At 32.3% G+C, this 16885-nt stretch overlaps 1 protein-coding gene across 2 annotated transcripts; it reads right to left on the reverse strand.

The window, feature by feature from the left end:
* Nucleotides 1-11934: 11934 nt before the first annotated feature.
* On the reverse strand, nucleotides 11935-16668 carry LOC133297224 (ABSCISIC ACID-INSENSITIVE 5-like protein 6). 2 transcript variants are annotated; one of them, XM_061496323.1, is made up of 4 exons: nucleotides 16386-16668; nucleotides 15323-16008; nucleotides 15116-15187; nucleotides 11935-12160 (listed from the first exon to the last, which is right to left on the reverse strand). In XM_061496323.1, the coding sequence occupies exons 2-4, from the start codon at nucleotides 15983-15985 to the stop codon at nucleotides 12149-12151; spliced, it is 747 nt and encodes a 248-aa protein (XP_061352307.1). In that variant the 5' UTR covers nucleotides 15986-16008; nucleotides 16386-16668; the 3' UTR covers nucleotides 11935-12148. The 2 variants fall into 2 exon arrangements, with proteins under 2 accessions (XP_061352307.1, XP_061352306.1); XM_061496322.1 differs by lacking the exon at nucleotides 11935-12160 and adding an exon at nucleotides 12173-12856.
* Nucleotides 16669-16885: the final 217 nt, after the last annotated feature.

The following is a 16885-nucleotide window of genomic DNA, read 5'->3' on the forward strand; positions in this document are numbered from 1 at the left end:
TGGTATAGTTTGACCGCGTAGACATTTGAGGTTGATAAGGATATATATTATAATTATTACGTGTTCTTTCTGGAAATAATTTTTTTCTATTTCTGTATCTTGAAACAATTTAAAAAAATGTATTTGATAATATATTTTATTTTTATTCCGAAAATTAAAAATATATTTGATAACACAACAAATAATAAAATAAAAATCATTCCTATTGAGCATAAAAAATTATCGGATCATCACTTTTCTTTTCATATAGTGTGGTAGTGTTGGTTATGGCATGGTAGCAGCAGTGTAGTGCTGATAATTAGGGGTGTTAGCGGTCTGGATTAGATCGGTTTTGGACGATAAAATCATCTGATCCAATCCTTTCGGTTTGATCATGTAATCATCCAATTGGTTTGGATTTTTTTTTCAAATCCGATCCAATCCAAATTTTTTCGGTTTGGATTGGATAGGTTTTCGATTTTTTGAAAATCCTAAAATTTATTTCATGATTATTGTGCAAATAACATCTTTTGTATATATTGGCTTTGCAATTTTATTTTATTTTTTGAAATACAAAAGCATCACTAAACCATAATATAGTTTTTTTTTGGGCAATGAGATATGAAACTCTACACAGATAAAATTTTGTTGATGGAATGTGACTAGATTTTTTCTTGGGTTTAGTTGATGGGTTAATAGGTCTTGGGTTTAGAAATTTTTGGGCAATAATTGGGGAAAGGCCCAAGTAGGTAGAAGAAATTTAATATATTGGATCGGTTTTAATCAACCAATCCGAAAATCGATCCAATCCAATTAAAATTTGTGGTTTCTTTTTCGATTTTCGGTTTTTCGGTTTTTGGTTTATTCGGTCATCGATTTTTCGGTTCGATCACCGCGATTTGAATTGGTTTGGATCGGTTGGTAAACACCCCTACTGATAATGGTGGCGTGGTGGTGGTGGTGATGGTAATGGCTACAATGACTGCGGCGATGATGATGGCGACAATGTGGTGATGGAATGGTGGCAGTAGTGGTGGATGCAATGGTGGTGGTGGTGACGGCAGTGACTGCGGTGATGGTGGTAGTGGTAGCATGGTGGTTCTATGGTAGTGGCGTGGTGGTGGTAATGGTGCGGTTCCCCAACACAAAATTGAACCTGTTTATTCTTGGAAAAAAAAATGATTTTGTCAAACTATTTTTATCAATTTTTTTTTATATAACATCAAGGGGCAGAGCCCCAAACAAAAACAAACAAACAACAAAAAACAACTATCCAGGGTCTATATCCCTACAAGAGGAAATTCCCTGAAGATCGTAATCAAATAACTGAGCAAGGTGAAACAGCATAACTCTATGACTCCAGAATCCAGTATCTTTATGAAGAGCAGACTTGGCTAACCAATCTGCACAGGAATTAGCTTCTCTTGGAATATGAGAAAGCGTTACCTCCCAATCCTGACCGATGAGTGCTTGTATCTTAGCCACTATTTGAGGCTGACAAGCTGCATTGCAATCAGCAAGCAAAGAGAATACTTCAGAAGCATCTCCTTCTACTTTCACCTTCTTAAATCCCAGTTGCCAAACCAATTCTAGACCTTTTAGAGTTCCCCAAAGCTCCGCCATTAAAGGAGTGCAAGCACCAATACGATACTCAAAGCCTCACAACCAAGAGCCATCATCATGTCTGATAATCCCACCACAAGCAGCCACCTCAGTATTCCTTTCAACTGCCCCATCAATATTAATCTTCACCCAATTTAGCCTTGGAGGTTTCCATAAACTCATACGAATTGGATGGATGCTAGTAGTAGCCATAGCCTTCCTACCCATGCAGTTACGCACCTCCTCTATATACATTGCAATTATGTGCGTTCCATGGGTTGGATGCTTGAAGTTAGTATCATGGACACTTTTGTTCCTCCATCCCCAAATGAACCAACAAGAGATAAAAAGACATCACGCCAATCATCTGAATTACTTTGATTCAAAGCTTTTGAGATATTATTTTCAACCCAATCTCTAAGATCCAAGCTGTAGAATAAGCTTTGCCGATTAGCTGAAACCAGAGAATTCCAAACACTTCTAGCATGCTTACAATCTCTTAGAACATGGAGATTTGTTTCCATCTCACCAAGACACATTTTACAATGACCAGATTCCCCACTCCATCTAGATGTGCGGTCTTTAGTAAGAAGGCGGCCATGCATTATGATCCACATACAAGATTTAACATGCTGAGGCCCATGCCATTTCCATATGGTAGTCCAAGAATTTTTCAACGGCATGAGAGGGAAACCAAGCATCTTATAATACGCGTTTTTAACTAAAGAGCAGCCAACCTTTTGATTTCTCCAAATAATGCGGTCATTTCCATCTGATGCGCTAGGAATGAGAGCAGCTTGGATCCTTGCAACAACTTGATCATTGAGATATTGACGAATATAGGGAGATTTAACTCCAAACCTGTTGGAGTACGAGTAGCCAGAGAGGCAAGACACTCAGTTAAACCCAACCAATTGTCTGTCCAAAATAATGCATCATTACCGTCTCCAATCTCCCATTGCGTTGCTTGAAGAAAAGATGGCCAAACACTACACAGATTTTTCCAGAAGTATGAGTCATATGCTTTATGATTTACTTCCCTCTGAAGATCCAAACCTCTCTTATATTTACTTGTTACAACCCGAATCCACAACGAATCGGGCGACGTAAGCATCGTCCATGCAAGCTTGTGAAAGAAAGCCATATTTTGGACACGAAGGTTAATCACCCCTAAGCCACCCATACTCTTAGGCTTGCAAATATTATCCCATGCAACCAGATGAGATCTCCTTTGACCATTTTTATCACTCCAAATAAAGGCACGCTGCAACTTCTCTATTTCATCACAAATGGCTACAGGAAGCAGACTGTTTTGCATTTGAAATATAGGAGTTGCTGAAATAACGGAGTTGGAAAAAGTAATTCGACCGGCAAAAGATAAAACCTGGTTACTCTAACCAGATAACTTGTGCCTAATTCTCATGAACAAAAATTGAAAAAAAATTGATTATGAAAAAGTTGTCGTGTACACCTTAGTTGATACTTGATATTGATATAGAACTATAGATGTGAATTTTTATAATATTAGAGCGTGCAAGTTATCGTCATCAATTGTTAAAATTACAAATAAGATTTTCTTAATGTTTTTTTTATTATTTAAGTACTCAGAGTCTGGGTGACAGATGTTTAAATTAACAATTGAAGTGCTGTTTTAATATCAATTTTAGAAATGGTTAGCTGACAAAATGTCAGATTTGCACGCTAGAAATAGCTGACAGTGTAAATTTTAAACTATAGACACAGGATTTGCAATACCATTCAGCATATCTCAGCGGTCAGACAAAAGAATACTAAAATGCAACGTGCAAGTCTCATTCCTATCTAAAATAATTTGGGACATATTTATATTTATTATTTTCTGTACACTTTTGTAAGAATTTAATATTCTTTATTATTTGATCTCAGAATTTAATATAAAACTCTGGAGTCTGGACCATTCACATCCAAATAGTTACCATAATCATGATTGTTATACTTGATCTCTAAAAATGTTATTAGTTTAAATTTGTGATGTAAATGTAAAATCTTAAAAAGGCAAATAAATCTTGGGATTTATAAGTGTCCAGCGATAGTAAACTCAGTACATCATGCCACAGACACACCAATTGTGGGATCTATTGTTTTTTTAATAAAAAAATAAAAGAAAAAACAACGTCACACGAATCGATGGATCAGTTGGAAGGAAAACTTAAACTGCTGTAACATGATAGTTGATAATTCTATAAATCTTTAATCATTTATTTCCTTTTGACCATTTCAAGTTATAGAGTAAAGTCTTCAGTAATTTCTAGTTCTTAACAAATAAAAAGACTATTCGTGATCCTTAAAAAATTCAAAATAGATTCGTTTTAGTCATTTTAAGAGATTAATGTAGATCTTTTTGAATTTGTGAGGACTACGATTTCAACTAAATAGATCAATTTTGAATTTTTTTAGGACTACGAATAGCCTTTTTATTTATTAGGGACTAAAGCGAACATAGACCAAAAATGATATTAACTCCAAAGAATATAACACACAACACATTTTATAACGTGTGTAACTTGTAACCTTAAAAAAAAAAAAATTGGACTGACTCTAACTCTCGATTTGGAATTATACCTGCTTGGTCTACTATCAATAGCCATCAAATTTAAGTTATATTTTTTTGCCCTATATATATATATATACATATAGAGGCTATTAGAAAGAGAGGCTATTAGAGAGAGAGAGATGACTCCAAATAGCTCACAATCACACATGGGACCATTGTAGTTTTGCAATGAGAGACCCTTCTTCTGCTAAAGCAGACTCATTACCAAATGGCTTCATTAAATGCACGCATGCCCCATGAAAAAGTTTCCATTAAATTCTAATCACAGGCACCAGGATGGAGACAGATTTTAAATACGTTTTAACTTGTTTTGTCTGCCTGCATTTCAAACGTTAGAAAGTAACACAATTATTTCAAGTTCTCATTATTTTTACATTGACATTTCCTTTGTATTAAATAAATCCATTCATCCTTTTTATATCCATATATCAGTTTCTGTCTCTCTTTTTTTTTTTTTTTTTTTTTTGATAACAAGTTTCTGTCTCTCTTTTGTTGTTGTATGTAATGAAAAGTTTTAAAAGAAATCATAACAGTTTTAAAATTGGAAGAAAAAAAAGAAAGAGAAACTTATATGCAAATTGAGTTTTAAAGGTGATATATTTTAAGGTAAAAGTATTTATGTTTTCGCGGTAGAAATACTTTATCTGTTATAGACACATATTACTAGGATATGATATCGGATCCTGATAAATATGTATATGTGATAGATAAATTTTTCAGCCATAATTATAAAAAAATGAAACCCATATTTTAAACAGAGAAACATTAAATACAACCAAAAAAAAATAAAAATAGTGATGGTCAACCTGTATATATACTCTGAAGTAACCATACAACCTTCCATGAAATTGCTCCATGACAGGCTATCTACAATTGGTGGATGAGTCAGCAGCAGCATTCCCAAAACATTAGTAGCTTTGGTTAATTATTGGCCTCTAACCAGCTTCAGTTGTTGGACCATCATCTGTAATCCCAAAATTAGCTTTTCTCAGACAGTGACCAATAGAATTTCAAACATTTGGTTCTGCAACCTGAGTTTATGCATTTATTCCACTACCTTGAAATTGTAGCAACGCAAAAGCTATTCGAATGTTTTCCTCCTCTCGTGAATTTTCATATACTTCTTGATTCCTCTCATATGATAGTTGATAGTGAACTCTAAAATACTTTTGTTGAAATTCACTTATCTCTTTTATTTTATTTTTATTTTTTGCGTCCAAATCGATATAAACGTGGATTAAAATTATACAATATATCTATTTTAACTCCATAAATAACATTCATTTTGTATTTTAATTGCTACGAAAAAAAAAAATAACCTTGGCTTTTTTATCCATGTAATACTAAATCTTAAATATTTTACTCCTTTGTTTTTTTGGCAAATTAATTATTAATCTAATGCAAAAATAGTGACAATACGTATTAGTGACAAAGTTTTATGAAATTTCATCACAAATTTCTACGTCGCAAGTAAATTTCATTACAAATTCCTGCGTCACAAGTTTATTTGTGACAAAATTTGATTATTTGTGTAAAAAATTATCATTTGTGACAAAAAATTTCGTCGCAAATAAACTTTTTTCTTGTATACAAAAACTTATTGTGTTGCGTATGCACAACATATATAGGAGAGTGCATGATTTGAACCAATGTTATTAAAACCAGCACGGTTAATGACCCGGTCGAGGTACTAGGTCATTGGATCATTGGTTCAACCAATGTCCCGTGGGTCAATAGTTCAACCTAATTATCCGGTGATTATATATAAATTTATAATTTATATTAAAAAATTATAAATATACTCAAATAGTTGGGAAAAAAATATAAATTCTAAATATTTTAATATAAAAATAAAAAATTATACATTATTGTCCAATTAAGGATCAAACAAACACATAATGCTTGTTATATTGGTGTTTCAGGTTCGGAAAACAACATTTCTAACTATCAAATCAAAATTCACTACATAGTGCATAACTGAGATAATATTAGTATTGTAGGTACATAACTTATGTAAGTCAATAAGTAACAGATCACTCAAATATGTCAATTATGATTTATTTATTTTTAGAAAACTTTTTTTAAAAAAAATATTTTTTTAAAAAAACCCAGGTCGGGTCACCGATTTTTCACCAAAACCGCCAAGTCGCTCCGGGTCGTATCGAATCTGATACTTGATCGATCTAATGTGATAATCGGACCGGTCAGATGACTGGTTCATCAGATTCCGGATCAACCCGATCGGTCCAATCCGATTTTCATAACATTGATTTGGACGCACATTATAAAATGCGCATATTGTAAAACATACCATGTAGCAAGCATATATGTAAATTTTTGTACAAGTTACGTATAACGTAATATACGACTTAAACGCATATCTTATATATGCTTCACTCGTATTAAATTAATAAATAATTTATGAAAATATTTAATAAAAGAAATATTTTTTATTTTGTCAGAAGTTTGAAGTAATTTAATGTGAGAAAAATTATTTTTAGCATATATTTATCTATAAATTACATTTTTTATGAAAATCAAGGAAAAAATATATAAAGGAAAAGAAGAAGAAGAAAAAAAAAAAGCAAGTGGCATTGACATTTTTGGCCGGAGAGGTGCAGCGGTAGGCGCGTGGAGGTGAGAGGAACGTACGTGGCAAAAAGGACACACGTGTAAGGGGACCCTCGTCCAAAGTGCTATGATTGTCACGTGAGGTCCAAGGGATTCCAGATAAGATTAAAAGATTCTCTCTCATGTGCCTATGGCTATAGCCTATATTAGTCAGTGTTGATCCTCTCATTCAATGCACTTTGTCAAAGAAAAAAATGCAACGATTCCCCAATTAGCAAATGCCATTTGCTATAATTAGAATTCCTTTGAATGGACTTACGAGAAAGAATTAGAGAAACTCTTTTAATAACAGAACTATTTTGCATTTGAATATAAGATATCTAATGAACTGAGGGGGTGATCTTGATAATGTTGAAGAGCTTTTGCATTATTCTATTATCATGATACTGCATCGGGGAAAACAGGGTAGGAATTATTATTTATTAATTTATAAAGATCTTATGACGCTCGAAATAGTTTTAAAATAAAACGAAATATAGAAGTGTTTGCAGATAAATAAATATGCTTAAGATAATGGTTTGATCCATGTTGTTGGGCTTAAGCCCAAAGGAACCTAGCAAATCTAGAATATGATGTTTTTGAAGCACTTATATTGCTTGTCATTCAACTGATTTCAAGAAGGTAGGTTTATTATTATTATTATTATTATTTATTACTTCAATTGCCCCATTTTAGGAACAAGCCTTTAGATGTAATTTTTATCATCGCTATTTATTTCTTTTTCTTCTATTTCGCTCACATAATTAATGACATATATCCAGAGGCGGATGCACTTAGGGGAGAAGGGGTAAGTACCCACCTTTAAAATATGATGTAAAAATAGTTTTTTTTTTTAAATTTAAGTTTTTCCAATTTAATTTTGGGGTAGGATATTATAACAATCAATTAGGTTACTACAAATGTTACTACCAATCAATTTTTAATTTTACCTCCAACGGTTATATTTATTTTCATCTTTGTATGATTATGATTTTCTATATTTAATGCTTTTACATTAAATATGGGGATCATAACCCTATAAAGATGAAAATAAATATAACCGTTGGATCAACTAATCGATCTAACGGTGAAATTGATTGGTAGTAACCCTAGTTGGTTGTTACAATATCCTACACCTTTAATTTCTCTCCTTCTAATGTTTTTTTCCTCCTCGTTGCAAGTATGTGTTAGTGTACACATAAATTTTTAGAAAATAAAATAAAATATTTTTGAGTCTTACAAAAATTACATGGTCCAATTTAAACTCTTAGAAAAAAAAAAGTTGACTCTCGGTCCTCTGAATTCCAAAATAGATCCGGTTAATCGAAATTGTGGTACCTCTAAAATTCAAAGAAGACCTACATTAATCCCTCAAAAAGACTAACATAGGTCTATTTTGAAATTCAGAGGAATCACGAGTCAATTTTTTTCCTACGAGATTAAATTGGGTCCTGTAAATTTTGTTGAGGATCCAAAAGGAACTTTATTTTTGTAATAAGTTCAAGTTTTCTTTTCATTTTTTGTTTATATTCTTTTGTTTTGTAATACATTTAAAACTTTCTTTAAAAAAAAAATTCGAGGACATTGTCCCGAACCTCCATCCCTAAATATATAGACATAAATAAAATTTCTGGGGTCTATTACTGCTAGGTTTTGAAGTGAATTAGATTAGCTGATAACTATTATGATTTATGACAGAGTTGCTTTGGATGAGTTTTAAAAAAAATAAAAAGTAAAAACTGCTTTTCATTTTTTTAAGTGTTTGGATGTTGCCTTAAAAAAAGTTTAATTCACTTTAAAAATAGGATTTTATATATGTCATGTTATAAGACACTTTTAGTGTCACGTTACTTTAATACATTTGATGTGGGTCTCACTCAAAAAGAAAAAGAAAACAAAGTGGGTTCCATTTGTCATGTTACAGGAAAATAAAAACTATGTTCTCTTGACTTATAAAAAAATGTGTTGGGCTTTTTATTATTATTAATTAAGACAGTAGGTCTCACATGATATTATGTTTGTAGGAAACCACATCCTATTTTATAATATGAGGGATTTAAACCCCTAAAAATAATCACGAGACAACAAAAATATGAATAAATCACCCAATGAAATTGAAAATATTTATTGTCTTCCAAATTAAGGTTTGATGTTTCTTATGTCATAGGAGATAAAATTATCGCTAATACATATAAAAGTGTGTGAAGTCCATATGAAAAAAAGAAAAGAAAATATAAACTCCACGTATTTTTATATATAAGTAAGAGATAATTTTTTCTCTTAGAACATTAAACTCCCTTAAATTATTATGGATAACTTTTTATCCCACAACATCAAACATATAAAGTAAAAATTACTCTCTCCACCCAACACCTATCGCATCCGATCGTAGAACACATTGACGCATTTCCCATCACAACGTGTGAATTCAGCTCTTGATGAGTACTTGGTAAAACAACAAAAACATTGCATAAGGCACAAACTTTTGGTTTAATGTTGGATTGAATCCGAATTGCACATATCTTTGTTTTTAGATACACCTTCACTCTTCATAACCAAACACTTCTCACCGGAACCCTCCATCCCTAAAGACTCAAATCTGATTGTGCGCTAACTCTCCTTGGAGTTTCTCAAAGACCAGGACACATAGCTAACGCCTCCACTGCAACTTCTCCAACCTCACCTCAACTCTCAATTGTTATTAACAAAAAAATAAATAAAAAATGAATGGTTTTAGACATAAAAATCAAAGAAGGGAATGAAAAATCAAAAAAATGATAAACTATTTTAGAGCAAGTTTAATAATAACTATTTCATTATGACTTGTGATACTATTAAAACAATTTAAATAAAAAAATTTTTGTTCAGAAATTGAATTTATTAAATAGCATTACAAATGAAAATACCTTATTGAAAAAATATTATATTTTTAAAATTTATTTACTTGACAGAATAAACAAACCATTCAGAATTATTAAGGTGTTCCATGAGTACCATTTGTTCAGTGGGGCTAGCCAATCAAAATCGAAAAGAGAAAATGTGATATGTGTATAGGGGAGAAAAAAAAAAAAGCCATGTGTCATCATTTTAATGGAAGGAGAACATAATATTTTATACTGCAATTCAAAATATAATTTTTATTTATAATCTTGTGAGAAATATTAAAATTAATTAAAAAGAGATCACATAATAATAAATTAACAATAAATCTAAAGTTTGAAAATAATTAAATAATACTAAAATATTATCCAATATATTTTTAATGCAAAATAAATAATTTACAACATAAAGGTATCATAGTATAGTTTATGTTAATATGTCCAATAATATATGTATTAAACAACATGCAACACAGATTACCAAAAAAAAAAAAAACAACAACATGCAACACAAAATTACTTGTGATGTCCATCAATTATCAAAATTAATCCGAACAAAAAGTTATGTTATACCTCACCCAGTCGTGTTGTATTGTTCCTAATTGTACATCAAATGCAAGGAAAAAGCCAAAAATAATAATAATAATTATTATTTTTTTAAAGCTACAATTTATGTTTTTAAAATAATGCAGAAATAAAAGCCAAATATTTTTCTCAAAATTTAAATTTGCCTCTATCTCAACCAATCCTATTGCTACTGTCGCTAGTGCCATCACCACCAAATCTTGCTTTTATTATTATTATTATTATTATTATTACCCCAACCTTAAATATTGCTTACGTGATGTATTTTTAATGTCATTTTTAGTAATTTTATACATAAAAATACATTTTAAACTTAACATTAAATAATTTTTTATTTAAAAATATTTTTCAGTTATTACATTCAAATATAAAATAACTTTAACTTTTAAAAAAGTTCTTCTAGAAAAAATAATACTATAATTTTTTTTAAAAAAAAATCATCCATACATGCACTTTATTGGTTAATAACTCTCTTAAGTTATCTTCACCAATAAATTAATTTTAATTAAAAATCTTCACTTGTTTGTTAAATGAGTAAGTTTAAGTTTTATAACGATAATATTAATATTAGAAGGGAGGTGAACTGAAGTTAAGCCTAACTCAATATATTTAGGGATATTGACCGTACTATCACAAAAATATATATAGTATATCAGAATGTCACACTTTTGAAAAAATACACCAAATCGCCACGGCATCATAGTCGCTGAGGTACTCAGCTACTATGGACCGGCTACGTACTATTTCCTCATTGCACCAAAGTAGCTAACTTTGCACAAAAATAAACCCTATACCTATAAATCAAATTCGCTCGGTAAGGAAGCTAATTTGGCCTACACGTTGAGGTGAAAAGAAATTTTGCAGGACCAAAGTAGCTAAAGAGGGAAGCTACTTTGGTGTCCTTATGCCCATTTCATTAACACGTACGCAATCAGCACCAACCAAGCCTGCAAAGTTTTTTCAGCTACTGCAAAAGTGACACGTGTCCCGTTCATAGTAGCTAAGAACTCGGCGACTGTGGTGCCGTGACAATTTGAAAAAAAAAATTACACTTCGTGATATTCAAGTATATTATTCTAAAAAAGAAGACAGTACAATCAATGTCCCATATATTTATGTGAATGAGAATTGGCCCGTGTGTAAGGCTCATTGTCAGATATCAAAACCACTGAGTGCAGTAAAAAGTGTTAAAAATTATAAATTCCCCAAGTAAGGGGCAAGAAACTCTTATTTATTGGAGTAATTCTTATATATTCTTCAGGAATTATACTCATACGCAGTTGAGATTTAATCTAATTTTGTTAAAAAATTTAGGCGCAATAATTATAATCATTTAAATAAATTGATAAAACAATAGCATACTAATTGTAATTTTATAATACAGCATATTGATATAAATTATCAATATATTTCTCAAAAGAAAAATAATTTCTTAAGATGATTTTTTGATCAATTTATATGATAAAGTTTTCATAATTACTAGTGCTCTCTTAACCTCTAAACATGATTCTACCGCTAAAATGAAGCCATAAAAAGTTTTATAATTCAACTTATTTATTAAAGAGATTAACCTTTGCTGAAATATTTTACTTAGAATGATTTAAAACATCTTTTATATTAAATATATTGGAAGAGTCAAACATATTTAGAACTAACTCTCCAGTAAATCATAAAAATTAGGGAACTAAAATTTATGTGAGTATAATTTCAAGGTGTAAATGTCAAGGGGATTAAAACTTCCAGAACATTTATGTCTGGTTAACAAATAATAAACCATTATTGAAGCCCAATACAACATATCAATCATTCTCTGACAATTTGATCCCCTTGCTCCTTGAAGATTTGAGCCTTTTCTGTTCCTCAGTGTCCTTAGACTCCTTCAGCAGTCTCACACAGCTCACTATGAAAGATACTAAGCATAAAGACCAGCCAGAAAGGAGGAAAGAAAAATAAGAACAAGGTTTCCCATGTTTCCCAATACACAAATAGAGCAAAATTAAAGGTGAATGGGAAAACTATAACAATCATGTGGTAATGCTGGGAAGCTTCCATAGAAAACATTCTCATAAACTAATTTTGATTTTGCTGTTTAAATTTTCTGGAAAATCTAGCACACCAATTATCCATAACTGAACCATATAACTTAAGTCTATTACAATCCCGCAGTTTTATAAATGCTAATAAGACCTACCTATATTCAGTTCTTTTGGAAGTTAGTCACCTTTCAAGAATTTGATTCCCCCAATGATTACCTCACTTTACACAAAAAGGCAACCCTTCCACCACTAGACTCAAAGCTTCCCTGATATTGTTTCCCAGCAAAGCAGCTGAAGCTTATAACATCAAACCTTAACTAATATGTACCCTTTAGTTAGTTAATTATAAAGATAGATTTAACAAACTCCTATTGGAGAAAAAGCACACCCCTAAGCAGCACTGTGTAACGAAGTGATAAAATCTTTATCCAGGACACTTCCACATAAAACCAAGAACATAGGGAATAAGAAAACTTCAGTGCAGGTCCATGTCAAAAGGAAGCGGAATTTATTCTTCGAAGCTGATATTTTGGTTCAGGTGATGATTCAGATGGTAGTTTCTGCTCAAACTCCTATAAAAGGGAAAGAATCCACAATATAATCAGGAATTTGCAGTTGCAGCGTGATGTGGTTCTACTAAAATCATATTGCTATGATTAACAAAGACTGGTAGATATGCATTAAACTTCAATAATTGCCAGTCGTGATTTCTGCCTTCAAAAAACACTTAATAAAATGATTCGTCAATCATCATCCCAGTTAAAATATTATAGTACAATGATTTTGTCATAAAATCAATAAGAGCAGAAGCACACTAACAATGATTTGAATGCAGCTAATCACAGAGATACAGGTGTGGAAGGAATGGAAAAAGGCAGTTATATTTCTTTGGAAACAAAGAGTCTTGTGGCAGTCCATAAGTGGAATCAATATTCAGAGTAGTACCAAATATAGCAAATGCGTAACTATATATGAAACAAGGGAATTGTTTTTCTTATATATGTGTAACAATATATTGAAACTATCCCCGATGCAAGGATGTAAATATATTATAAAAGAAATACCATCACATATAACAAAAATTTTCATAAGATAATATTAAGCACCAAAGAAACATAAAATTGCAGGAATTCTTATGTCGCACTCCAACACAATACATTGTAGATAGCATTATTATATTGCAGCACCATTATAATACTAATTAGTTATATTAACACCGAATTATGAAACAAAGACCGTTCATATAAACCTATTTGACTAGGCCAAAGACGAGAAACAGAGATAAATTAAAACCAATAATATACATTTGAAGGTACACTACAGATATTTGTTAGATCATAAGTTAAAAATACATTTTACTTTATACACGCCTTTTCTTTGCAGTGTATCCAAGTTGAATGACAAATGAATTCCTCTAGGTCATAGCAATATCCAAGATGTGTGGAGAAGCATCATAGAAGGACAGATTCTAAATTCTATAAACAAAACAAGGAAGCCTAGGATTGAACGGCGGGTACAAAGGATACAGATCATAACTTTATAACACGCGACCTCAAATCTCAGATTTACCAAAGCCGATGGTCAAGACAAACATTTTTTTTTATATAAAACTTGTCAAGACAAACATGCCCAGCCTCTAAAGTAATTAGTCCTTTACAGAATGCAAGACTCAAACTGGATTCAAGCACAAGGTGCTAAATGCTAACATAAAACAAAACATAACATCAGAAAATTTTATCAACATTAAATATATAAAAACAAGCGATAAAGTGATGTAATATAGCAAAAAAGCATTATGGAAATAACCAAACCTAAAACGAGAAGGAATACTGGGAAAATATCATATTATTCTGCAAAAAATATGCAGAAAAAGGGATTTGTTTGTGTATACAAGAACTGTATTTACAATAAGGGGGAAATTTTTTTCTATGCATCGTACACAAAGGTTTAGTTTCAATATTATTACGCTTAGAAAAGTTCACTCATACTAGTTATGTTGCTGTAAAGAATTTCCTGTGTTTCTGTTTTTCCCAGTGGTAGAAAGTTAACACACTCACTCACTTGGCAGGGTATAAAAATATCATCTCACCCTAGACCATGGAATGTGCCCCTCTACCTTCGAGTAGTTCTCTTAGTGGTACATCTTAAAGGTTTTTAAAAGATTAAGGAGGCTAAACTTTGTAGCAGTGCACTTTCTTTGCTATTTTTTGTGCATATTGCTGGAGCAGAATACAACATCTTTAAGGGCATCTTGTACCACTCAATTTGCTTTGGAATGGGGTTATGTTCTTAGCTTCACTCTGCTGCTCAGCCCATGGTTGTTTTAGGGGTTTTGATGTCTCAGATTTTCAATAGGATTGGACTTTCCTGATTCATTCCTAGTTTCCTTGTCCTTTGGTTTTCTTTCTATCACACTTTATTGTTTTGACTTTTTCCAGTTCTTGAGAATACCTTATCCTCACCCCCGACGTATTTACTTCCCTTCTCTATAATAATAGTTCTTTTTCTAACAAATAAATAAATAAATAATTTCACACGGCAGTTCTGATTTCTTAAAAGGGATGAGACATTATATTCATACACTAAATCTCTTTCTACTTAATCCAACTATTAGGATTCCAATAACTTTTAGGCATTTAAAGTTGTCCACCTTCACAAGGATGTGAAAGTTCACCAAGACAGCTAAACTAGCTTGAGCTGCAAAATTCACTCAAAGCAAATTACAAAATAGAGCTTCTCCGAAAAGAAAATTTAACAGTCTCAAGACATACCATAAACACAACAAACAGCTAACAGTGAGGGAAAAACAAAACATGAACAACTTACTGCACCTTCTCTTTCTTGAGCGTTATATTTTCTTGTTCTAGTCGAGAAACCTTGCTAACCAGTTCATTATGGTAAGCCTGCACCACCAGACATATTAATAAGTGACAAAAAAAAAAAATTTATTCCCACTAGGCAAAAGAAAAGGGGACCGGGGGGTCAATGCAATTAACTTCCTAAAGCTTATTAGCTTAAATAATAAGTAAATATTAAACCTGTTTTCTTGCCCTTGAACGTGCAGCAGATTCCCTATTCTTGATTTTCCTCCTCAGCCTCCTTTCCAGAGCCTTTTCATATGCATCTGGATCATCCCTTTTGCGACCTGGTCTAGTGTCTGATAAACTGCTAATTGAAGGGGAGGGTGACAAGCCTGTTTTTTGTTGAAAACTTTGAGGGGTGGTGGCGTCCATTGCATCCAACACCACAGTTGGACTTATAGAAGCTTCAGCAAAAAGCCCTGCCTGTACTAAGAAGTCCTCCAATGTTGTTTTGCCAAGAGTCATTTCTCTATCCTGAATATTTACATCGTCTCCGTATCGTTTCTTCTGGCCTTGTTGGATTTCTCTCCATACATCATCAACTGTCTTCCCACTCAAAGCACGAGCCAAGGTCAGACTAGCCTGGCGTTGAAGAGAAGATGATGATGATGATGACACCTGCTCATTCTCTATCCCTACGATTTTGTTTGCTTCAGCAGTCCATACATTTTGAAGAAGCTCATCAAGGTTCATGCTCCCCAATGGCTTCCCCATGTCTCCTAGTAGACTTTTAACCTCATCAAGAGTGAAACCATACCACGAGTTTTGCTTAGCTAACTGAGAATGATGTAAATGAGACTGCTGCCCATTACTTTGAGAACCCATTGTCTGAATCCCCATTCAACACACTTTCAACCCAAAACCTGTCATCACAACTACAGCTTTATCAAAATCACTGATCACTGAAGTAGAAGCCCTGTAAATTACTTCCCAAAAAAAAAAAATCATGTACTAGAGTCTTCTTTTACAAAACAAATTCCCATGCTTTTCTAGAAACCTAACACTCCATCCTTAGTGAGTTCCTGAAAGAGAAATGGCATGCCCCAAGTTGTGCACATTAAATAAGTACTGACATTGACATATGTATTCCAATTTTCCAATTTTCTCACTTGTCCAAATCATGACCAACCCCATTTATTAAAATCATAATCAGACAAAGATCAGAGATGCAAACAGAAAATCCAGGCAGAATTTGATAACTCATCCGTCCATACAAAACAAAAGAGGGATGATTAATTACCTGAAGGAAAAGAAATAGGATCTGAAACGAAACCAGGGAAAACAAAGCTCCTATGATGGCGGGCACGGAAGCTGCAGATGTTACACGAGGAAACCCATCCAAGTATGCATTTTTTTTTGTGGGGTGTCCTCAATCAAACTCCCAAGGGAACAATTGATCAAGTCAAGTGAAAGGGAAACACAGAACACATAGATAATCGCTAGTTGCAAACTTGTACTACGTTGAATTAATGGGTTATGGGGAGTGATTCCGGATTTTGACAGCAACCTTGGATTTTGTTTCTTGTTCCTTGTGTCTGATTATGTAGAAAACATATTCAAGACTCGTACAATTCTGATAGCGATGTTTTTGCCTCTCTTATTGATTCTCGTTAATTCCATAATATTGGTTCACTTCCCTATTATCGCGACACGCTATTATTTGTAATTTTTAATTAAAAAAAATTATAACCTTTTTGTTATAAATTACAAATTTATAAACTAAAATACGAAGCTTATATT

Source organism: Gastrolobium bilobum, unplaced genomic scaffold (assembly GCF_033153095.1).
Source record: "Gastrolobium bilobum isolate Gb01-03AN ecotype WA unplaced genomic scaffold, APGP_CSIRO_Gbil_v1 utg9986, whole genome shotgun sequence".
Classification (NCBI taxonomy): domain Eukaryota; kingdom Viridiplantae; phylum Streptophyta; class Magnoliopsida; order Fabales; family Fabaceae; genus Gastrolobium; species Gastrolobium bilobum.